Below are 23,886 nucleotides of genomic sequence, written 5' to 3'. Positions count from 1 at the left end.
GTTTAAGCTATTGCTCCAATAACTGACTTGACAGCAGTCAGTGTAATTAGCATTCAGTGATGGTTGATTTTGGCATTGGTAGTCAATAAGGCAAACAAATATGACTGTTTTTAAAGCAGGAGTTACTGATCCTTTAATTGTGTTAGCTGAATTTAAGTTTTCTTACATTACCTGACTTCACTGTTGCCATGTCTGGGGAATTGGTATGACAGAGTAATAGCGACTTGTTATTTTCTTTGCTGTGTACCATCTGGGATGGAGAAGAGAACTATCAAAGAACATGCACTGCCTTAGGGGCATGCAATATTGTTTTGAGTCAGCAATGTGATAATTTCAGTGAAGGGGTTGTTTTGTAAAGGATGTGCTGTTACTACCTGACTATCGCTTTCATTCTTGTGACCACTGAAAGTTCCTTAGTGTAATAGTTCATCCTTTACAGATGAATCCTGTGGATCTGAAGTGTGTTGTATGTATGATAATCATGAGGAACATTCAGGAAGCTATCTGTTTAGGATCCTTGTTACTCCTAAAAATAATGAAAACTTTTATGGCTGTTAAGTGCTCAAAGCAAGAAATTAATTCTGAGGTTGGGTAGATTCACGAGAGATATTACATTTTATAGAAATACAGAACTAATTTTTTTCTTTTTTTTTTTTATTTGCAACTTCCCAAAATTTGGTGGTTGAAGTTTAACCCATAAGTGACAAAACTGAAGTGCCGGTGGTGGCTTTTGAGTATCCATTCCCTTCAGGAGTAGGGCTGTAATAGCTTTTTCTGAGGTCTGCTTGAATGTCTTGTCCTCGTACGTTCCAGTCAGCATAAGTTATGTCAGTCTCAGCATTAAGATATGTCATCCAGTTCTGTAGGTAATTAGAGTTAACATAATCTGTAATTGAGCAGATTCCAAACTTCATTTTTATTTAATATGTGCAGCAATGACTTGTTACAAGTTTCATGCTAAAATACCTTACTAATATCTGTTTCTTCTATTCAGATGTCAGCAGAGGTACATTTCCATTCAGTCAACCTTGGCAAAAGTGTCATCCAAAAGTGGAAATGAAAAGGATATTAATAAATTCCAACTGTACCATGAGTTTTCGTTGCAATATAAAGAACATACAGCATCATCAGGTACAACTTCAAATGTGTATTTTTTTCTTAGAATTTTAACTGTAGGAAATGTGACTTTGTTTCTGAATTTTGTTACTTAAAACTGATGCTAAAGATACTGTCTTTTATTTTACAGTAGAGATAGAGGCTTTCAAATTCTTGAAATGCAGGACTAAACTGTTAATCTCTGTTTTAAGAAACTGAGCAAAGGACTGCTATTCAGTATGCCCCTCGTGTAATTAATTTTCATTAAGCAAATACTTATCATGGTTTATGTATCAGATAAATCCATGCCGATAAATCAATACTGATACTGAAATACTTGTGGCATGTGTTGTGCCCTCCCTCCCTCCCTTCTCCTGGTGACAAGTGCATATCAAGAGTCATTGGGCGGGGGAATAAAGGCTAAGCAATGACACATGCCCTGTAGGGGTGAGACTGGGGTAGAAGTGGCATAGTAGGAGAAACTGCTTGGCTGCAGCATAGGAATTTGAAGCAAATGGAGATAAACTTATTTCCTTTGGATGTTTGCTGCAGCACTGAGTCAAGAGTGCTCTGACAGGTGCTCTGACACTAAACCTGACAGGTGAAACTGGTGAGAAGTGTCAGGAAAGGATCCAGACAAATGAAATTAAAGGTGACCTACAAAAGCAGCTTAGGGGAACATCCCATGCACTACCCCAAAAATGGGTTTGTTTTGTAAGTCGTCAGTATTTGCTTTGGTGAAGCATCTTTGGTTATCATAGACTTGTATAACTACATTAAGGAAATTAAGGATGAAGCAAACTTACTAGCTGATGAGGGCTAGGCTATCCCTTTTCCTGAAGTTCAAAGGCTGAAGTGTGATGCACTCTATGCAATTGTCAAGGTCTTTGAGATAATTCATAACTAATTACCAAATGAATTGTCTCTTGTTTTGGTCACACTAGTTAAAAAACAAAACAAAACAAAAACCCCAAAAAACAAAAGACCAACCCACAAAAAAAAACCCTCAAAAAGAAAATCCCCAAACCAAAACAAACCATAATACCACACAAAACAGACCCTCTTGTTTACTTCTAACTAGAAATGTCCTTTTCCTTTAGAAGGCTATTATATGCTCTCATTTTTTCTATGCTTTCCATGTTAAAACAGTGTGATGTTTTGAAGTAAGAAAGGATTTTATTGCATGTCTTGAAATGAATTTATTACAAAAACTATGTCACAGCATGGATGGGCTAATTTTTACACCATTTCCCACCCTCCAGTATGAAAGGTGTTAGGTGAAAGGCTAAATAGCTATTAGTGATTTTAATAGACAAGTCTTCTGTAGATGTTTGAAGAGGTACCTGTAATTATTTTCTTCGGAGTAAGTTTGAACATTTACTGTACTTGTATTCGTAATTATTTGGTGAAAACTTGCTTTTAGGAATCTGGGAAAGTTGATAGAGCAATCTATTGACTACTGTGGTGGCACTCACAAAGGTTTGTAGATTCATCAGAAGATTAAGTGCTGTGCTGTATGGATTTTTTTTTGTGCCTTACTGTTGAAGGAATACTTAGACTGTCAAAGACTCCTTAGTTTTACCTGCACTGACAGTGGTGAATACTGAGATATGCAACATGTTTTGGGTGTGCAAGTATTTCCTGGGATGATGGTATGATTTACTTGTCTGAGGCATCCTTTTATTTTGTACTTGAGAAAGACTGTTGCTCTATTAGAGCCAAGGCTAGAACCCACGTTTCCCAAACCTGGTCATCATTTTGATCATGTGGCTGCGTTGTTTCTTATCCAGGATATGTCCTTAGTTTGTCTGTTTGATAATAAGATTGACTTGATTTGTTTTGCTTTATTCTTCCTTGTGTCTGTTGCTGACCCTAATGCCTCTTTTGTTACCTATTCTGGCTCTCTGGTGAAGTGATCACAGCTGATTTTGCAGCTGGTAGTATTGTAATAGTGGGATATTTTTGCACACAAACCTGGTCTTTCATCTGTATAGTACTGCTATTGACTGTTCTACCACATTGGATATTTCTGTATTGTGAATTGTAGAAGTCTGAGTTGCTTGTGCTTTGCTGAGGTTTCAAGGCTCAAGGTATGGCAGGGCTCTTTTGTACTAATCGAGGAAAAAACGCGTTTTATGATAATTTCTGACATTAGAATTTGCAGAGTTCCCTGTTTTGTAAATATACTGTAACTTTTTATGTCTGCTTTTGATTCTTTGTTTCTTTGTTAGTTTTCCAGTTTCTGTCTTTCTCCCTTTTTTATTTTGATAATGAAATGAGAGAAAAAGCTGGTTTTGGTTTCTTTTATCTGCCATTTCTTCATTAAGTTGAAACTCAGTTATTGTGCTTTCAAAAGTCTTTCTCATTACCTTCACTTTCTTTATCAACTGACCTTATTCCCCTACTGGTGCAAGTTGCCATTTTTAAATTTATTTTATTGGGTTATGACCATCCTCTTTAGTACCTAAAAGTCTTTATTTTTTCCTTCACCTAAGGCTTTGAAGAAATACTTCTTTTTTTGCATTTAAAAACTGGTAAAAACATATTCTTTTAAGAGTAGAGTAAAAGATGGCTTCAAGTGAAGAAATTCTCTGATTTCTCCACTGCTTTCGTGACTGCCTACAGACAAGTGTTCTAAATTCGTTTAGCTGGAGGCAAAAGTCAGCTTTCAATCACCTCTTTGCAAGTATTCCCCAAAATATTGCACTGAAACTTGTCATCTGTGGAGTATGGCAGTGCTAGTAATCTTAAAGATCTGAGTAAAACCCTAACTCTGCTCTAGTTTCCCTGTGTGTAAAGGGGGGGACAGTAGCCTAACATGTTAGCTATAAGAGAATAAGCTGTACCCTTATGACCAAAGCATGTGCAGCTATGAGGGTGCCTTGCAGAGCGTGTTGCAGTGAGTTAAGCTGCTGTGCAGTAAAGCTGCAGCTCAGTTCTGCAGTTGTGCGGCTGTCACTGCACACTCTGTACGTCTGTGTTATTTTCTGTGCCGTTGTCGTTCTGTGTGCTGAAGCATGCCGCAAAATTATCGGGGCTGGCGTGGGGTCGACTTGTTTGACTGAAAAAGTTAAAATACTGAAACTGAAATGAGAAAAAAGTGGTTATTTTAAAAGCCTGACTCAAGATTTTGACGTGGTTGGACACCTGTGGGTGTTTCCAGCTGGAACATTTTGCTGTCAAGAGGTTCAACCACAGTTTCTTCATTTGACAGCAAGGAGAACCTAACTCCACTCTCCTTGGATGTAGTTGAGTAGCTCTACCAACACTGTCATAACTAAGAGAAAAGAATTCTTCAAGAGTTTATTTGAATTTTTGACTAATTGTAAACAGTTCAGTGTTTGTGTACGCCTTCAAGTTGTTTTCCTCTATTTGGAAATGACTGAAATGGTGGGAGGAAGAGAATTCATGAATAAAGTGTATCGTCTGAGGCAAGTGCTCTATTTTCAATCTCATACTTAAAAAGGAATTGGGAATTAAAAGTCCTTGGCAAAGTGTACAAAACTTATTGTGTGAGTCTAAGTAAATCTGCAACATAGAAGAGAGCTGTGCAAAATGAAGGATGTCATATTTTTATGATAAAGTTTGTCAAACCTTATTCTGTTTATGTCTACATCAAATTGTTGTTCTTGCTTTCTCTGAAAAATGTATGTTGTTTTTAACAATCTCGGCCCTGGATCTGTTCCAGTCTTAGATAAAAACAGTCTTTTTCCAGAAGTGAAGACTGTTTTCTGTCATCTGTTTTCTGAACACCAGATTTTAACATGTTACTTAAAAAAAACCAGGCAAAACAAAAAGATCTTTATTATAATAGAGGAAGAATTAAGTCATTCCTTCTTAATTGAGCATGTATTAGATGATAATTCTTCTCTGAATACGTCACTTAAAACAGGATGGGCAGTTTGTTTAAGGATAAAAATGTAAATAATATTAGTGACTGCATTAACAGCTGGTTCAAGTTCAGGTGACTGACACATTCTGCAGATGGAGGGCCAGGAAGCAAAATGTGATGCAAATATTGACCCTGCTGACAGCAAGCTGAATGATGACATTATAATTCTATCAGATACACTTGGCATTTAACTTTGTCTTTTTTAAACTAAAATCATAATAAACGTGAAAGCATTTGATTTGTTAAAATGTGTCTTTCTAATTTCTACATGAAAACATTTGCTTTGGCAGTAAAGGTACCAGATGCTATAATATTTCACATGCAATCTTTATTATTAGCTTTGTTGTTCAATGATATGTCAGGCCTGGTATGTCACAGGAGCAGTAAGGCCGAGGAATATAAATTGGTACTATGTCCTGGAGTCATTTTAAACCATTGTATTTAACATATGTGACATGTCTGAGTTAGCTAGTGATTGAATTAAAGTTCATGATTGACACAGAATGCTCTGTTGTGACAGTGCTCAGGGCCTGCTACATACAGCAACATGTGTAGTCATACAGGAATGTCAACTTCCAGCAGGTTTCTTTTTTTGTTTTGTTTTGTTTGCTTTTCTACTTTAAAATACTTTGGAAGGAAAAAGGAAATGTAAAGATGTGACTTTTATTTGTAGCTGCTTCTGACTATTACTTTGTTCCTAAAATCAGTGAGTTTTCTGAATACTAAGGTGAACATTCAGTGTCACCACAGTGAGATTAGACTAGTAGTTACTGACCAGTATCCTCCAGGATCCACCACTAGTATTGTGGTGCTGGTTTTAAATGTAGAGTCACAGTCTTCCATTTAAAATTGAACTCTGCATGCAGGTAGCACGAATGCAACCTAATTTAGCTTTAAATCATGACTAGGCAGTTATGTACACGAGTTTCTGTCAGAAATATGTGCATGTGTTTTAATGATGGAGTGTTAACATGAAGGGTGTATCTACAGTCTTTTCTGCTATTTGTGAGCTAGTAATGTATAACTCTAAATTTGTTCTCATTCAAATTAAGCTGAGTGCCTTTGTGTCACAAGTTCTGATCCATAATTAATTTTAGATTTGGGTTGATCTTGGAGAGAAAAATGAAACCTGAAGCACAGGACTAACTTTTTCCCTCTCCAATCTGTACTTCTGATTGGGGTCAGTTTTCAATTATTTTTTTGAGTTTTAGTTTGTGTTATTAAATAAGATTATTCCCCCAGCTAAATTCGTGCTGTTTTGTATTATAAATGTGTTTAAGATAAACTGAATCTTGAGATTGCAGACTCTTAAAAAAATTGTATGATTTGTTACACCATGGCTTGATTTAATCTGTGTTTAAATTGTGTATGTTATCTGTACATGCTAGTACTTTGTGAACTGATTTACTGTACCACCATGCTGATTTGCTACAGAATGTCAAGCAAGCGCGTACACAAATGTTGATAAGTTTATCTTTTGGATATTTTGTGTGTCATCTGTCTCTGCCATTTATGTTTGCACTCAGATTCTGGCCATTAACCGAGGGGAAAATCTGAAGATCCTGACAGTGAAGGTCAACATTCCTGACGGGGTGAAGAATGAATTCTGTTGGTGGTGTGTCAATGAAAGGTCTGTGTGGATACATATATTCTTACACAAATCTCATTTTTTTTCCATAGACTGCTGTGTACTGAAGTGTACCTCATATGTCTTGTTACATTAAGAGAACTAATTAAACGAATATTTATTAGATTGAATGAAATTAGCTAGTGGATAATTCTTATTTTGTATTCTCGACTGCTGTAGCATTATGCTGAAAAGATCATGCCTTGGGCTATATTTGTGAGTTCTAGCACCATTCTTAAAGCAATTGAGTTTTTTAAAAATATGCTAAGGCTGATGAAATGTGAGTATATTTTCAAATTGTAATATGCATCACATCCAGTGGTCTTTACTGAGAAAACTTTGTAGCATCCAATAGAATATACTTTGGACTTCAAAAAATAACCTTATATGCTTGATTACAATGATTAAATAGGGTTGTCTTGCATTTTAGATCAGTGAAGTACATAACTTCAAGTTTCACAAATGTAAGGAATTGCATGTTTAACATGACTGCCTTCAATGCATAATCCTCACATATTGTGCGAACCATCTCTTACATTTTGATCTCTGGTTGAGTCAGAAAACGGCTCTGAAGACTGGATTCTTCTGTTTTTTACTGATTTGGTCTTAAAAGTTGCTTTTTTTTTTAAGCCTGTAGTGAGGTGTTTATTGTTGCATAACGTTTAGGTTTTCTGCAAAAGTTTATGTTAAATAGATGTTGTTTTGTGCAATATCTCTGTCAGTCTTTTTCTTGGAAATTGTACCTTGATGTCCTCTGTTGGAGAATATCGTGATCCAATCTCTGTGTCTTCCTTCCATGTATAAAAGACAGATTTCTCTTTCTTAGTAGTTTAAGATACTGGACATTGTTTTGAGGATGTCTCAGAAAGTCCTGCCTTTGCATCCTAAAACTGAATAACCAAAAGGAGGAAAAAAATAGGAAAAAATGCACCTTTTAATGTATAAAAATGAATAATGTGATATTGCTTCAGCTTGTATTTTTTTTTCCCAACAAATCCAAGAAATGGATGTGGAAAAAAGTGTTCCTTTTCATTGTAGAAATTTAGTAGTGGTGTTTGCTCTGAAAAGGAAGAATAGGGCTCTGAAAGAATTTAAGTATTTGTTTGGCTGGAAAATATAATATAGAATCATAGAATCATAGAATAGATTGGGTTGGAAAAGACCTCCAAGATCATCAAGTCCAACCCTTGATCCAACTCTAATTACTATATCATGGCACTAAGGGCCATGTCCAATCTCTTTTTAAAAACTTCCAGGGATGGTGAATCCACCACCTCTCTGGGCAGGCCGTTCCAATGCCTGATCACCCTCTCTGTAAAGAATTTCTTCCTAACATCTAACCTAAACTTCCCCTGGCAGAGCTTGAGCCCATGTCCCCTTGTCCTGTTGTTGGTTGCCTGGGAGAAGAGACCAACCCCCACCTGGCTATAACTTCCCTTCAGGTAGTTGAAGAGAGTGATGAGGTCACCTCTAAGCCTTCTCCTCTCTAGACTAAACAATCCCAGCTCCCTCAGCCTCTCCTCATAGGACTTGTGCTCAAGTCCCTTCACCAACCTGGTTGCTCTTCTCTGGACCCGCTCCAGCACCTCAATATCCTTCCTGAACTGAGGGGCCCAGAACTGAACACAATACTCAAGGTGCGGCCTCACCAACGCAGAGTACAGGGGAAGGATCACTTCCCTGCTCCTGCTGGCCACACTGTTCTGGATGCAGGCCAGGATGCCATTGGCCTTCTTGGCCACCTGGGCACACTGCTGGCTCATGTTCAGCTTCCTGTCAATCAGCACCCCCAGGTCCCTTTCCACCTGGCTGCTCTCCAACCACTCTGTCCCCAGCCTGTAGCACTGCAGGGGGTTGTTGTGGCCAAAGTGCAGGACCCGGCACTTGGCCTTGTTGAACTTCATCCCATTGGAGTCAGCCCATCTCTCCAGTCTATCCAGGTCCCTCTGCAGAGCCCTCCTGCCTTCTGGTAGGTTGACACTCCCTCCCAGCTTGGTGTCATCAGCAAATTTGCTGATGATGGACTCAATCCCCTCATCTAGGTCATCGATAAAGATGTTAAACAGGACTGGGCCCAGCACTGATCCCTGGGGGACACCACTGGTGACCGGCCGCCAGCTGGATGCAGCCCCGTTCACCAGCACTCTCTGGGCCCGGCCCTCCAGCCAGTTCTTAACCCAGCAGAGAGTGCCCCTGTCCAAGCCATGAGCTGCCAGCTTTTCCAGGAGTATATTATGGGAGACAGTGTCAAAGGCTTTGCTGAAGTCCAGATAGACACATCCACAGCCTTCCCCTTATCCACCAGGTGAGTCACCTGATCGTAAAAGGAGATCAGGTTGGTCAAGCAGGATCTGCCTCTCCTAAACCCATGCTGGCTGGGTCTGATTCCTTGTCCATCTTGTAGGTGCTGTGTGATTGCACACAGGATGATCTGTTCCATAACTCTGCCAGGCACCGAGGTCAGGCTGATCTAAGACTAATAGTACCTAACTTTTTTTTTTTTCCCCCACTAAAGTATCAGTATTCATAAACACACCTTTTTCATTCTAGTTTTAGTACCTATAACAGAATTTCTGTCCTCCCCTCAAGATGAATATTCTGTAGGCAGGACATGTCTGTCAGTCTTGCTTATACTGCATCTATGACAGAATTTGGAAGCACTGTGAACCACAGATAATGGAACAGCTTGTCACTGCTACACAAATAAAAGTGGGATGTAAATGGAGATATTTTTGGTTGATTACATTTTTGTGAGTCATCCTGAGATAAAAAGAATATTGACCTTGGGAATGAAACTACTTGTTAATACTTGGCATTCATGAGGCTATATATGCTTATGGCTTTTTACTATTTAAGGACAACTCCACCATTAGAAAACTTCTGAAGGAATGAGTTTAGTAAATCTTGGTGCATTAACATCTAGGACAGATTCTGATCTTCCTTGTTAGATTGACAACCGCGTTATCAAACTGACAAATAGTAAATGTGTATTCTGCCCTGCAAGCTTTGAAATTACTGTCCAAGGGTGGAATTTGCATTGTTTTCATTGCATTGATTTGCTGGTGAGAGCAGAAGGTTAATAACTTCTGATTGAGTCAATGGTTTCAAAACTTTCCAAAGGAATTAACTAATTTCCTGAAGGTTACACACAAAATCAGTTGCAGAACCAGAAATGCCACCTTGCTACAGAGTTTGGCCAGTATTCTAGCCACAAAACAGTATCACCTACTGCCTATTGAATTAGTAGCAAATATTCTGACTTTGTGTTCTTCTGAGACAAATTTTTTAGCATTAAGTGTCTCTGCGATAGAAAGTGAGTTTGGAAGACTAGAGTTCATCATTGCACGGAGATCTAGGTAGATGCTGTCTAAGAATATTGTAATTTTTTTGCAAGTTCAGAATATTTATTAACCTGTATAAACATCTGTTCTTTCTTTGGGAAGGGGTGAGAGTCTGTTCCAAAATGGGATTATGGCCTTGAAAATGAAGCTTGATGCTTGATAATATTTTTCAGTTTCCAGTCAAAATTATCACGTTCTGTGTAAAGTCCATAGTATGAGCCTTTAAGGCTTACTTTGCCTCTGGTTACTAACTTGGTACTTGTTTTCTATAATATCTTGGGGGAACACAAAGCTGTACCGTTTCTCCTTCAGGTCTAAAAGCCTAGCTGTGTTCTTCCCAGAACAGTTGTTAATTGATAACTTGTGGTTCTTGATGTGGACTCTGTTAACTCTGTTGAAATATGGTTTCACCTTCTGTGGTATAACAGTTATCTAAGCCATTTATGCTTACGGTGGTTCCTGTTGTGAGCACTTGCACGTGGAGAGATGATGAGCAGAGTAAGATATTATTCATATGTAGTTTTCCTAAATAGGTCATCTAAAGTCATATCTTGATTAAATAATTAAGAAAAATCCATTTTTAGGGGGAGGCTTAACTACACTGCTATGATCTTTAAAAATATACACACATGATTTTGCTTTGTTTTTGAAACAAAGTGAATTTTTCTCTTCTCTCATGAAGTACTGCAATAATTAAAATGCAGCATTTACTGTAATTGAACTTACTGCTTGGATATTTTTGCAGTTGTAGCAATTTCTAACAGAATGTTGCCTAAATAATTTTTACTTATATGTAGGCAGGTAATAAAAATATCTACCATGATAACTTATTTACAGAGGAAAGGTTTGTTAACTGGCTTTAATGGCTGGAAGAGCAGGGGAAACAGCTGCCAGGTTTCCAGTTCATTCTTATTTGTGCTGAGGATAATTTCTGGGGGATTATAGTCAAACTTGCCACCTGTAAAAACTTCATGTTTATAGAATGTGATGGCAATAAGAGGGTTTAAAGCATTTGCCAGTTTTATATAGGTATGGAAAGAGTCTCCAGTTACAAATAAGTATAATAGAACTATTTGCAAAAACTGTTAGCAAAGTGATGAGGTCATGTGGCTAAGCACTCACAACCCTGAATGTTGTAAAACTAAATAGTGAGTTTTAATTCTGCTCCTATGTCTGTCTGCATTAACGCAGCATTGACTCGATCACACATTCCTCATCTGTTATGTGCACAGACACTAGGAAAAGCTGTTTCAGGAAATTGCAGATCCCCTTAAACAACTGAAAAGCTGTCTGGATAGGAGCAATTTGGGATTCTGTGTGTTTCTGAATGACTGCAAATAAACAAAGGCAAAAGTGAAATTCATTCTGGTTTTGCCTGGACATGCATCTGGATACATTATGAAATGACCATAATTCTATCTTTTTGCATTTAAAAGACAAGCCAACCAACCAACCAAAAAACTTACCCAGACATATTACAAAATAAGTATATATCTCACTTAACAGTTTGGGACTCAGGCATATTAAATAGTACAATAACGGAAGAAAACTGACTGTTATCAATATTTTTAAATTTTTAATAAAGGTGGACTTTAATAGAAAATGTTAACTAGATATTTCTGTTTCAGAATAATATGTCTGGTTGCTTCTCCTCAGTCTTGATCTCTTATTGTTGGGTGGGCAATCCTAGTGAGTCAGTTCTGCTTGTTCAAGGACTCACAACCCGCCCCCCATCCCCCTGACCCATATTCCCCCAACCCTCTCCTTCATGGGACATTACCTGCAACAAAAAGTTCATTTAATTAAATATTAATAAACTTTGAAACTGAGGTGTATTTTACAGGAAAATTTGAAGTAATTGTCATTATAGTTATGACTACTATGCATTCTCCCTAGAAAAAGGAATGCTTTGAAGAGTTTGACTTAGAAAAAGTTGGGAAACAGTCTTGTGTTTGTTTGGTATTGTTTATTTAATTTTACCTTTTTGTATAATATTATTTACACTTCAAATATATCAGCAACAGGTAAAAGAGAAAATAATTTGCAAGTTATTTGGCTTCTGTCCTTAAGAATTGCTGCAAAATTTGTAAGATTTAATTTAGAGTTTGAATAGAGATACTCAAAGCATTCCAAGTGTAATTTTATTTGGGTTTCATTAATTGATATTTGTTTAACTCCTAAATTTCCATTTGGGCATAGTTGCCTTATATCAGTATCTCTGCAGTGACACTCACAGAGGATGTTTAGTAATTTTTTTAATGTATTGAGGAATAGCAAATAATGCAACCCTAATGGTAATATGTAATCAAGTGCTTCATTCAGTTGTTATAAGCTTTGACTTTTCAAAGGGAAGAATAATGGATTTTTATGTTTTCTTTAAAATATAAACTATGAATGCATTCTAATACCTAAGAAAAGATAAGCCTGTCCCTGGTGTGACCTGTGTGCACATGGACAACTTCTCATTACATTCATATTTAAATCTATGATTTCATTGCCTAATTATTGTAGTAATTCTGCAGTTTATAGGACATTACAATGTAGAAATCTTCTTGTGAAATTCCTTTTTAATCTAGGTGTTTGTATACATTCTTAAAGTGTTTTTTGATTTTTCTTGTTCTAATCTTTTCCAGATGGAGACCGAAACAATTTTTAAAACCAGAATTTATGAAGATCCTACGGAGTTCAGTAGAGGATGCATATAAACGCCTTATACATCCTCTTCTCTGTAGAGAATTCAGGTAAACCCAGAATAAATCTGTACTTTGATATTATAATTTTTTTAAAACTTCCCTCCCTAACATTTTGCTAGATTATCTTTTATCCATTTGAAAATATCAGCAAGGTTTTAATCCTCAGTACTTACAGAAGAAATGAACTAGGTAGTCTTGGTTCTGTAGATTCAATCTGTGACCCTGTGCACTTTAGGCTACAGTAGAGAAATGATCTTTCTGTGAAGATATGTTACATGTTTACGTACTTGTTACTTGTACATTTATCTAATAAACTTACTAGATTACCATAATAGTTTTATCTTTATTCTTGTATTAGCATAAACCATTATGTCACTGATTTTTCCCAGCATCTTGTCATATCACAGCAACAGTACTGTCCGTGACATTGTACTGACTCCTACTCTTTTACCTGTTTGAAAGAAATCAGCAAAAGTATTGTTGTGGTTGGCAGTACCCTTCATGTTTGTCAGCTGCACTTTTGTGGTAAACTAATTAGTCATAGTGTTAGTCTGATACCATTTTGTTGGTATTATGATGTCTGTAGAGAAGTCAGTAAACTTACTTCTGATAATACTGTAGCAATGATGTCATCAGACAAAGTGGCACTTCTTAAATCTGTAATATTGTTCTAAATTTAAAGGAAATTTAAAATTTGGTGTCAAAATAACATGAATTAAATAGGGTGTTTTATGGTGTAGTATAGGAAGTGAAAATCTTTATTATGTCAAAGTCTACATTCTAAAAGCATTATGTTCCTATGGCTAACTGTTTATGGTGTGATTCTTCTCATCAATACAAGAGAAACTCTTCAAAGCATAACATGTTTCTTTCTGGCGAGGCTTTCTGATATGTGACCTAAATGTTAATGCCTGCTTTAAGGTAGTTCAAAATTAAGTTTATCAAAGAGACCCTGTTTCTTGAACCAGAAATGTTGAAATGACTTCTATCAAAATCATTTGTTGGCTATTCAGTATCTAAAATCTGCCATCACATTGTGAAATACAGTTCTTTTGTACGTTACTGGGTGTGCTTTTATGTTTCTGTTCAAATTGGAATTGTTTTCCTGACACTTCCTTTCATGAGCAACATTCCCTCTATGTTCCATGTTCTAAGCATCTGAAAAGAACTGTCAGCTCAAGTTTTTAACAGCAGGTATTTCTAACGGCTTTTGGGTTTCTTCACTACAGTATGTTGTGTTTGTTCATTGCTTTGCAAGCAAGATTGCTTCACCTCTTTTGATTAGCAAGCCTGTTTTTTTGCTAATGAGAGTTTCACAGATTTCTGAAAGCGCTGAGTTCACTTGGTTTTTTGTGATCACAATACATGTAGCTACTCTAGGGGAGGTTCTGTATCTATTATTTGGCCAAAATGAGGAACAACTCATGATGGAGGGTCCAACTGTTGACTTCTGTCACGTGGGAGTGAAAGTAGTTGTCATTCCTAGCCATTTCTACAATCAAACTCTTAAAATAAAGAAAAAATACTTACTTTTTAGTGGGGTTTGGTTTTAAGATAACTAAACAAACTGACATAAATCTCTTTTATCATATTTTTGTTCTGTGGCTTGGACTACAGGATTGTTGTGGCCTGTGTTGTGTATAAAATTTGGAGGAGCTGCTGCAGCAGAAGCTGGCTGAAGGTTTTCTGTACCCTTAATCAAAAAGAAAAAAAAAAGCTCCCTTCCCTACTACTTTTACTAGATGTAACTCACAAGTAATATATGCAAAGAATATGAAGCTTGCTGCCTGTTCCTAAGTGGATGTCTGCTTAGGTTTTACTCTTTGTGATTATTTTGTGTGATTGGTGGTATTTGGTTAGGAAAAGCTGAAGCATCTCCTATAGAGAGGAAGGCAAAGCACCTGACAGTAGTATTCCTGGTTCCTGACCACTTAACTCTTTATCCTTCTTTTATTCTCTTTTTGCACACACCAGGAGCTGTTTTTTAGGACTCTTGTGAAGGACTGCTAAAGTATTCAATGCCTCCTTTTAGCATTAATATTTCCAACCCACCCCCTGCTGTTCTTCTCTCTTTTTTTTTATTATCATTAAATGTTGGAACGCAAAGTTTCCAAGAGTGTATTGAAATTGCTGGTGCTTCTAGTGATCAGAAGAATGAAACTTGCCAGCAAGACGGTTACCTTATTTATTGTTTAATTTCCTTTCTTCCATTCTGTCAGATGTCATCATTTCTTGTATCTGGTATAATAATGTCCAGTGTTGCTTTTGGCTCTTTGAAATACATTTTACCTTGTTGCAGTACTGCATGGAATGATTCCGTCAGGGTTTCGTGCAAGTGATGTGGCATGGACTTTTTTTTTAATGGATAATCCTTTCATAATTTTCCATGCTTTCTTGCAGAGAGTCCTTTCTCTCCTCTGTCTTCAGGGACACAAACATTTCTCTGTATATCTTGTTTCACACCTGAAACTAGTTTCCAGATATTTTTCCACAGAAAGGATTGCGTCTCAGACTGTATGGAAGTGGGGAATTTTGAATCTCAATTTAAAAACTGCATCTTATAAGATTGAATATAGAAACTAGTAGGTCATGATTAGGTTATTTGCTTTTATTACAATATACCTGTCAGTGATATTCAGTCTGAGTGCTTTGTAGAACTAAAGGCAGGGACTTAAAATCCTGACTTGATTGATATTTTCTCATAATAAAGCAACTGAAAGGTTCTGAGATTTATTATTTTATTATTATTATTATTGCTTACCCCCAAAATAACTGTTTCTCTAGTGCTTATAGAGAAGGACTGCTGTCTGCCTTATATCTCTTTCATATTAATGAGAACTGTCACAAATTGGAAAAACATGAAGCTGGGCATCTTGCCATTTGGATGGAGCCAGTAATGCACTGAAAAAGAGAAATATATTAGATTGTCTGAGGTAGCTTCATTTTTTTTTCCCCCAAAGTATCAAATGATTATCCCAAACATGAAATTAAGGGCCAGTACTTAGGACAATAGATCATGTAATTGATACAAGTGTTGAGTGAGAGAGAGTTAGAGAGAAAAGAGAAGTCTATATTCAAAATTAAAAAATACAGGATATTATGTAATAGAAAGGACATTCCCCCTACGCACCTGGCAATTTCAGTAACATTTCCTGTTACTATAAAAGTTTCTGTATATCCATGCCAATTTTAAACATGATTTCCATAAGGCACACGTAACTAATAGCATGTGTTTAGGGGTAATTTTAATTTCTGCACAAGTCTCCCTTCACAGGTGGACTGATACGAATTTGCAGTGTGGGAGGACTTGGCCTTGTGGGCATCTGTAACCCTTTATCTCCAGGACAGATGGAAGGATAGAACTTGGCCTGTCTTTGTACAAAGCCTTCAGTCCAGCCTTCCCTTGTTTACAAGCCACTTCTAACCTTCATTTGAATGCATGGGTGACTGGTTGAATCTTTGTTACGTCTGTAAATACTGCTGTGAGGCTGAGGCATTTGCTTTTTTTTTCTCTGATTTCTCATGAGTAGCATCTAATTGTTGTGTCCCTCGACTCTCCCTGCAAGAAGCTCATTCTGTGGTTTAGGTTATTTTTTTTCTAATTTTTTAAGAACAGGAGAAGGATGCTGTAAGAGTGAACGATCAGGAAATGAAATGGCAACTGAAATTCAGTGGAATGAGTGTAAAAGGATGCTTGCAAGGGGAAGTAGTTATTTTTTTATATATAAAACTAGTAGGTCTGAGCTGTCCTGCCACAGAAGAGGTGCTTCGGTGCTGTGGAAAGCAGCTCCACACAAATGTCAAGTGCTCAAAAGATAAGATTATTTAGTTAAGGAATAAAGACAAAACAAAGAATCCTTGATTTTTTGGCCTTTATTTGGAATATGATTGACTGTTTTGGTCCACTCACCAAAAAGTAGGAAAACAATTCCCTGGAACTGGAAAAGGCCCAGTGAAGGGGAAAAAAGTGTGAAATAATTTCTCTGTGAAGAAAAATTGATTATGCTAGGGCTTTTCACCTTGGGAGAGAGAGGGCTTGGAGATGAATGGCTTGTGAAGAGTGGCACAAGGTTTCTAGGGATAAATTTTTACTATCTTCCAGTGAAAGGCCTAGGGAGACATAATAAGAATCACCTTCCAACCAAAATGTGGCAGCTATTTACACAGTTTGCGATGGACCTGCAGAACATGTTGCCAACAGACTTGGAAACAGAATACTGGGATAGAGGGACAACTTACCTGACCTAGTGCAATATGCAGAGTGTCTGCTCTTTGTTGAGGGCACATTTGAATTCCTAAGGAGTCTTGTAATGCCTGCATACCCTTCACCATCTCACTTTGAATTGTATCTGGGTTAGTTTGGTATACATGATCCAGAAACAAAATGCATGGGGATATAAGGAAGCCTCTTGCTGTAGCAGCTTACCTAGGGAATGTTCAATGAGTTATGTGTGAAAGAGAATCTAGACCTCTCTCTAGACTACTTTCAAAGAGAGATGATGATTACTAGTTCTTTCTGTACCACTGTGGGATGAGACAGGGCTGATCTGGTTTTTTGGTTGGATTCTGGGCAAATTCAAGTCAGTCTGTTAAGTTCTTCCACATCCAAAAACTGCTCAGAACAACTTCATATTACATCATGTCAAATAACCTTTATGAGGGTTCTTTGAACTATCTGTAGCTTGCTTGTGTCTCGCACCGATTGACCTACAAAACGAGTAATTTTCCCTGCCCCATTCTTAAAGGATCAGCTAACTTGAACACAGGCTTTTTCCCTTCCATAAAAATAAACCCAGATATTACTTCTTCCAGTGATGGGTAAAAAGAAAAGGGAAAATAAGGGCATTGGCTACCCTTTGAAGTTATATGAAGGCTTTACTGGATTTCTTTTTATTTGCTAATTATTATCGTTATTGATAATGTAATGCAGTTGAAAATGGCAATGAGTACCTGCAAAAGAAAAAAAAAAATCAGCTAGGTGATGAATATTTGTGTCCCCATTACTTTTTCAGTTTTCCTTTTTTATGTAAGATGCAATACTTGTCCTTATCAGTCATTGTCCTGCTGGCCACATCTGACAAATAAGACATTTTCTATCTTGTATGCCTTCACTCAACAAGACTGATTTGTTTCTCATAACACTCTGCTGTAAGTGTTCATGCTTAAAGTCATCGAAGTCAAACCTTGCTGCACTCACTTCTTTTTGTTGAAGAACATAACTTGGAAAAGAGAGTTAGGAAACAGGAAACAACATGGCCCCATCAGTTTTCTAGTTTGGTTCTGAGGAAGCAGAATATCCTCCTAGAAAAAGCTCAAGTCTACATGCTTCTGTGATGACTGTTAAATAATGTAATTCATAGACAAAATTAAATACCTCATGAGTCATGGTGTGTTAGCAGTTAATTGGAGAGACCCTTCCAGTTTCTCTCTGGTACCTCTCAGTGTAAACCATCATCCTTTCTTTTGCTGGGTAGTGATTTTTCTCCCAAACTGTGAAATTATGATGATTTCGATCCATGCCTTCTTCAAATCCACTTTTCTTTACAATTAGGTATCAGCTTTGATAGGAAACTGTTCTTTGCTCAAAATTCTGAGTTGGTGTTTTAATGTTAGTTGGTATGTGTACATTCTTGTAAGTGTTTCTATTATACACTTTATATTCACTGTTTCTTAGGATAAGAATAAGGTTATCATATAGCTGATTCTTTTTTAAAAAGGTGTCAATAACTTGGTGTGAAGTTTAATATTTAATTAAAGATGATGGAAACATGATTGGAAGAAACCTTACAACTTTGGAACAATTCGTAAGTGCATTTGAAAACTAATTGAAGGGAAATTTTATTTTATTTTATTTTCCATCCATCTAAGATCCAAGTTGACATCTGATGCGGAGAAAGAGTCTGTGATGATGTTTGGGAGGAATCTCCGGCAGCTGCTTCTGACCAGCCCTGTGAGGGGTCGTACTTTGATGGGAGTAGATCCTGGCTACAAACATGGCTGCAAGTTGGCAATTATTTCACCAACCAGTAAGTTTCAATTCCAGACATTTTTGAGAGGACTGATAAAAATTCATTCATTTAGAGTAAAGGATAATTTCAAAACCATCTTTTTTATCAGTTTTTTGGGGAAGCTTTTAGTGTTTTCCACACATCCTGACATATAAATTCCATTCTTCAGCTTGGTTAAGGTTAAGTTTCTGCCACCTGTATTCCAGTGACTTCTTTGGTGTTATTAGTCCTCTCTAAAATAGAATTTAAAATGCCTTCTACCTTCCTGAATACAGGTTCAAATAATTGTGCCCCTCAGTAGTCAGCAAAGCGAATACCTGGCATTTTTACTGTTCACGAAAGACTTTGAATTTTAATATTTTCTATAACATTGCTTTTTTCATAGGCAGTATCTTAGACATGTGGACACTTTTATCAGCCCCGTTTTTGTTTAGTACTATGTGTGTTAATGTGAGAAGTCAGAAACACTGTATTTGCAAAACTTAGTTCAGATACAGAACAGAGCCTTTTCAGTTCATCCTAGTCTAATCAGGGGATACGTACCTCTTTAGGCCCATGCAAAAATGGCAGATGTGTTCTAAAAACTTCTAAAGGCAATAAAGGTAGGGTAAATGGTTATTAGTTTTCATTGCACTGTAAGCTCTCAGTGCCAGTTAATCCAGTTCTTTCCAAATGTGATAGATGGGATGATTGCAAGAGCTGGCACTGGAAGTCCAGGAGCTCTGGAACTCAAGCCCTGAGACTTCCTAATTTTCATCTCTCTTTACTGGATCTGTAAAATGTATTGCACTAGAGCAATAAATATTTTCTAGTAAATTATTGGTTCTCTCTTTGATAATATAATACATTTTATTTCCTAATATGACTAGATGCTCATCATTTTTTATGTGGATATGTCCACATGGAACTAGAAAATGTATTAACTTGTTTTGCTTTTCTAGCCAAAGCCTTCTAGTCCTCTGACCACCATACATTTCTTATATTTGAATACAAAAATCAAAGGGAAAGATGAGTTATTAAGAAACTTTCTTTGTGAAACATCAAATTAACTTTAGTAGTTCTGCAGGATATAGCTTTTGGACCTTTGTGGATTTTATCAGATGGCTTTGTCTTTAATTATTCTAGGTCAGATACTCCACACCGATGTAGTTTACTTGCATTCTGGTCAAGGATTTCGTGAAGCTGAGAAGATCAAGAAACTTCTGCTACAGTACAAGTATGCTAAAGGAATTTACACTTACTGCTCTTTCCAAGCAAAATGAGCATCTTCACTATCTAAATACTTGCTTTTTGGTGGAATAAGAATTCTACTGATTTAACTGAAATTATTTTTTTTTTTTAATCTAGTTCAGAGCTTGTTTTTTCTTTTAGTCTATGTTCATGCTTTTATACTATGTATATGTTAGAAGCGTGTGAAATCAAGGCATGGCTATGGGTAAGGCTGCATGCTATGAATGTATCCCCATAAAACTCTGTCAGTCGATTTATTTTTAGGAATAGAAATTAACATTCAGCCAAGGAATAAGTTCAGCCTTATTCTTCCAACCCCCAGAACCCCCAAACCGCTCATTGATCTTTTCCTGTTCCAAAAGCCACATTTAGTTTTTGGAAGAGTTTTATTAAGCAGAGGAAATCCTGCACAGGTAGATCTCCAGATGGAATTGCAAACAGGGGTAGTGTGATTAAAAGTTTATTGTGTCCAACTGTTTTGGGATCCCTGTGGACAAACATCTGGTCTACTGAGTCAGCTGCTGAACTGCCACAGCATACAGTCCAGTTTGTCTTTAAGCATTAGACTGGCTTTAAACAAGGTGATTTGATGGCTGACTGGCTGTGGGGAGGGCAGTCAGAAGGAATGACCTTGCAAGCTATTGCAACTACAATATTCCCATTAAGGAATTAAGATGGTGATTACTTGGACTTCTGCCCTTTTTCATGGCTCATACCGGATGACGGATATATGAGATGAAAGTGTTTGAGGACTGTAAATAACATTCCATTTATTAATATGAAGTATCATTTTTGGGTTTTCTGTATATATTAGCACAGTACAATTCCATTACAAATAAATGAAAATTTTGACTCATTTCATGAACTGTCATACTGAAAACATGTTAAGCACAATGCAGTATTACTAGCAATATGTTCTTGTTACATCTGGGCCTTGTGTTACCTAAAATAGGATATATTGGCCATTGTTGTGGATGGAATGCTATGTATGAAAAAGTTTAAAAAATGTTTAAGAGTAATTTTCCTTTTTTTTTTTTTACCCTGCACAAAGCTGTAGCACTGTTGTGATTGGCAATGGCACAGCCTGCAGAGAAACAGAAGCTTACTTTGCTGACTTGATTATGAAGAAATATTTTGCACCACTGGATGTTGTTTACTGGTAAGATCCCTTTACTGCGATATTCATTTGTCCAGCATATTTTAACTTAAGAGGTCGTTTTAAAGGTAATTTGTTTAAATAATTCTTTTTGTTACTTTGTAATTGAGTCAAGCTTGTCCCAGACTTCTAGCCAAAGAAAAATGGCTGTAGTTTTTTGGAGCATGAAAGTAGTTCTCCTGAGTCAGTAAGAGAGACTCACTGAAGCATTTTATTCCTGAGGTTCACTCTGTTGTTATTATCATTGTAACAAAGTATGTGAGAATAGCAGCACTAACAGCTAAGGACTGTTTGGCATTGTGTGTTTATGTCTTGATAAATGAGGTTTAAATGCAAACGATAAAGCTTCTGTTGTCTGACTACGGTGTGGAATGCTTCCTAATCCTATGGGTATTAAATGGTCTGGAAATAAATATTGTGTTAATACCTAGTAGAGAGTAGTGAAGATATTTATACTTTTCAACCTTCAGGGTTTATCTATTAATTTGTTGAATTTGAAGTGAAGTATTCTTCTGTTGCTTCTGATGGAAACTTTATTATATCACTTTCTTTTCTCCCCTGTGGAACTGCTTTTATTTTTTATAATTCACACCTTTATTTTTTTTCTAATGCAATTTTTGTGATTTACCTTGGATTATCTTTTGTGCTGACATTTAACAGCAGTATTTAGTTGTCACTTCTTAACATACTGAAAGAAGTTTTCTGTATTTTTAAAAAAGTCATGACCTTTCTCTGTTCAACTATTGTATACATTTAATGGTGCCTTTTCTTCATAAATTAGGAAATGGTCTTACACATATGGTTAACAAATTTGTTCCTACTAACTTATTTAATTGCACTTGTTCTTTGTTTCTAAGATTTCTAAGTAAATTTGCACAAAATTTGGTGCTTAAATCACTCTTTTATTACAGCAGACATAGTAAAGATTTTCTAATTTTAGTTGTTTGCAAAGGAAGGAGGCTATTCAAGCTTCTGAAAGAGTAGGCATCCTCTTTGCGGAATCCAAGGTTAATGGCTGTAGAGAATGGAAAACACTTCATTCTGTGTGGATTTTGGCAAATGTTTAATTTTGCTTTTGTTCACTTCATATAGCTTAAAAATAAATTATATTGCTATAAGCACTTTGTCTTTAATAGTGATTATGTTTATTGATCAAATACTAGTTTACACAGAAAAATTTATGTAATACTGTGATGGTTGTGTTTCTTACTGTTGTTTACCTTTTTTGAGTTAATATTTTCTCCCTGTTTATAGTTCAAGATTACAGAATTTTCAAAATAGTAATTAAACTACCAAGTTCTTGGAACTAATAAAAGCTCTTGTGTAATAGGAATTATTATACATGCTGTAAGGCAGAAATCGGGTTAACAAGTTGGTAGCTTTTTCTAGTAGTGACTCGTAATTTTTTAACCTTTCACTTTTTCCAAAACTTGTGACATTTGTAGCAAAAATCTACAAATGCTGTTTAACTTGCCCGATTAATTCCTGGAAATGAAAATTAAGATAATAAAAACCACTTTTGCTTTATTTATATCTTTATATTGTTAATGGTTTTCTTGTGCTGTGCTCATATGGTGAAGAGCTAGTCCCTACTTCAGAATTTGTATGCAGAGCACTGAGGTACTGCAAGTTAAAGAAAGATCAGATGAATGTCATGCTATAGGTGACATTTGGGGCTGTTGAACTTCCTATACTGCTGTCTCTTTAAATTTATGTATATGAGTTTACAAACAAACTGGACTTGCAGTCCTTTTGTCTCTCTTCACATTTTGTTAGTCTCTACTGAGTTTCTTAAAGATCAGGGTTCTCATACTGCCCTTTCTGATTAACTAGTTTTGTGTTCATCTCATTGCTTTATCCAGTATTGGGGTTTCCAAGCCACGCTGCTGAATTCTGCAAAGTAGCTACTCTGTTTGCTTTCCAGCTCCAGGAAACATTAACCTTCTTAGTAACAGAAAAGAACCATGGATGAGTCCAGATGTCCAACCCCACTTCTGATATTCCATTGAAGTGCCTGAAATTTATGTAGTTTGACTTCAAAAATTTAAGTGATACTTGCTAAATGTGGAGCAATTAGTACAGTGTTATTGTTTAAGCAATAGGTGACAGTAGGTGTTGTACACTGTGAGAACTGCTATACTTTTTGAGGGGAACTATGAAAGATGACTTGGAAGAATATGCTCTGCTGACCCCCTTTTTTTAAATAATCAGGTCCCCCAGAACAAGTGCTTTCAGATCACAAACAGCTTTTCAGTTTCCACATAACAAGTCTTCTCTTGATTATGTTGTTTCCTCATGATAGGAGAAAATATGAGCCTATGTTTATATTATACATGTTATTACATTATATATGTTATTATTCAGCCTATGTTATACATAGGCTGAATACAGATCTCTCATCAGTTCTGTGGAAATCCGTGGTATGCTTTTGGATGAAGTGATCTTTATAAATTGTTTTTCAGTTAAAACTCCTCAATAATATTGGGATCTGTTCAGTAATGTTTAGTTCAATAATGTTCATTTTTAAAGAAGATGTGCTTCAGCAGGTTGCAGTTGTAACTAAAAAATGGATTTGCAAATCAATTTAGTGTTTGAACTGTGGGAAAAATAAAGCAACACTAAAAAACCCAGAACAAAACAGAAAACCCTCTAGTACTCGAATTGGAACAAAATGAGTCAGTTATGTCTAACATGATACCATTTCCCAAGCCCTCAGTTTCTCCCAGTGATGAACTGACCTGAATGAAGGTGGAAGTCCTTGCCCAGCAAAACACAACTCATTGCTGTGTGCAAGTGTTAGAGAATTACCAATTGTATTTGTGTTTAAAATCTTTTTCCTTAAAG

The 23,886-nt window shown here is 36.5% G+C and overlaps 1 protein-coding gene across 1 annotated transcript in view; it reads left to right on the top strand.

Annotated features, from left to right (window-relative positions):
- The window catches only part of SRBD1 (S1 RNA binding domain 1), a 125,531-nt gene that overhangs the window by 14,284 nt on the left and 87,361 nt on the right, over nt 1–23,886 (top strand). Inside the window, 7 exon segments of the mRNA XM_050316273.1 lie at nt 995–1,100; nt 1,102–1,131; nt 6,514–6,617; nt 12,589–12,696; nt 18,517–18,674; nt 19,782–19,872; nt 20,938–21,045. Coding sequence (XP_050172230.1) covers nt 995–1,100; nt 1,102–1,131; nt 6,514–6,617; nt 12,589–12,696; nt 18,517–18,674; nt 19,782–19,872; nt 20,938–21,045 — 705 coding nt within the window.

Source organism: Myiozetetes cayanensis, unplaced genomic scaffold (assembly GCF_022539395.1).
Source record: "Myiozetetes cayanensis isolate MyiCay16 unplaced genomic scaffold, myiCay2020 scf2-11, whole genome shotgun sequence".
In the NCBI taxonomy this organism is placed as follows: domain Eukaryota; kingdom Metazoa; phylum Chordata; class Aves; order Passeriformes; family Tyrannidae; genus Myiozetetes; species Myiozetetes cayanensis.
Note: the sequence above shows the minus strand (reverse complement) of the source record. Positions and strands in the feature narration are given on the sequence as shown.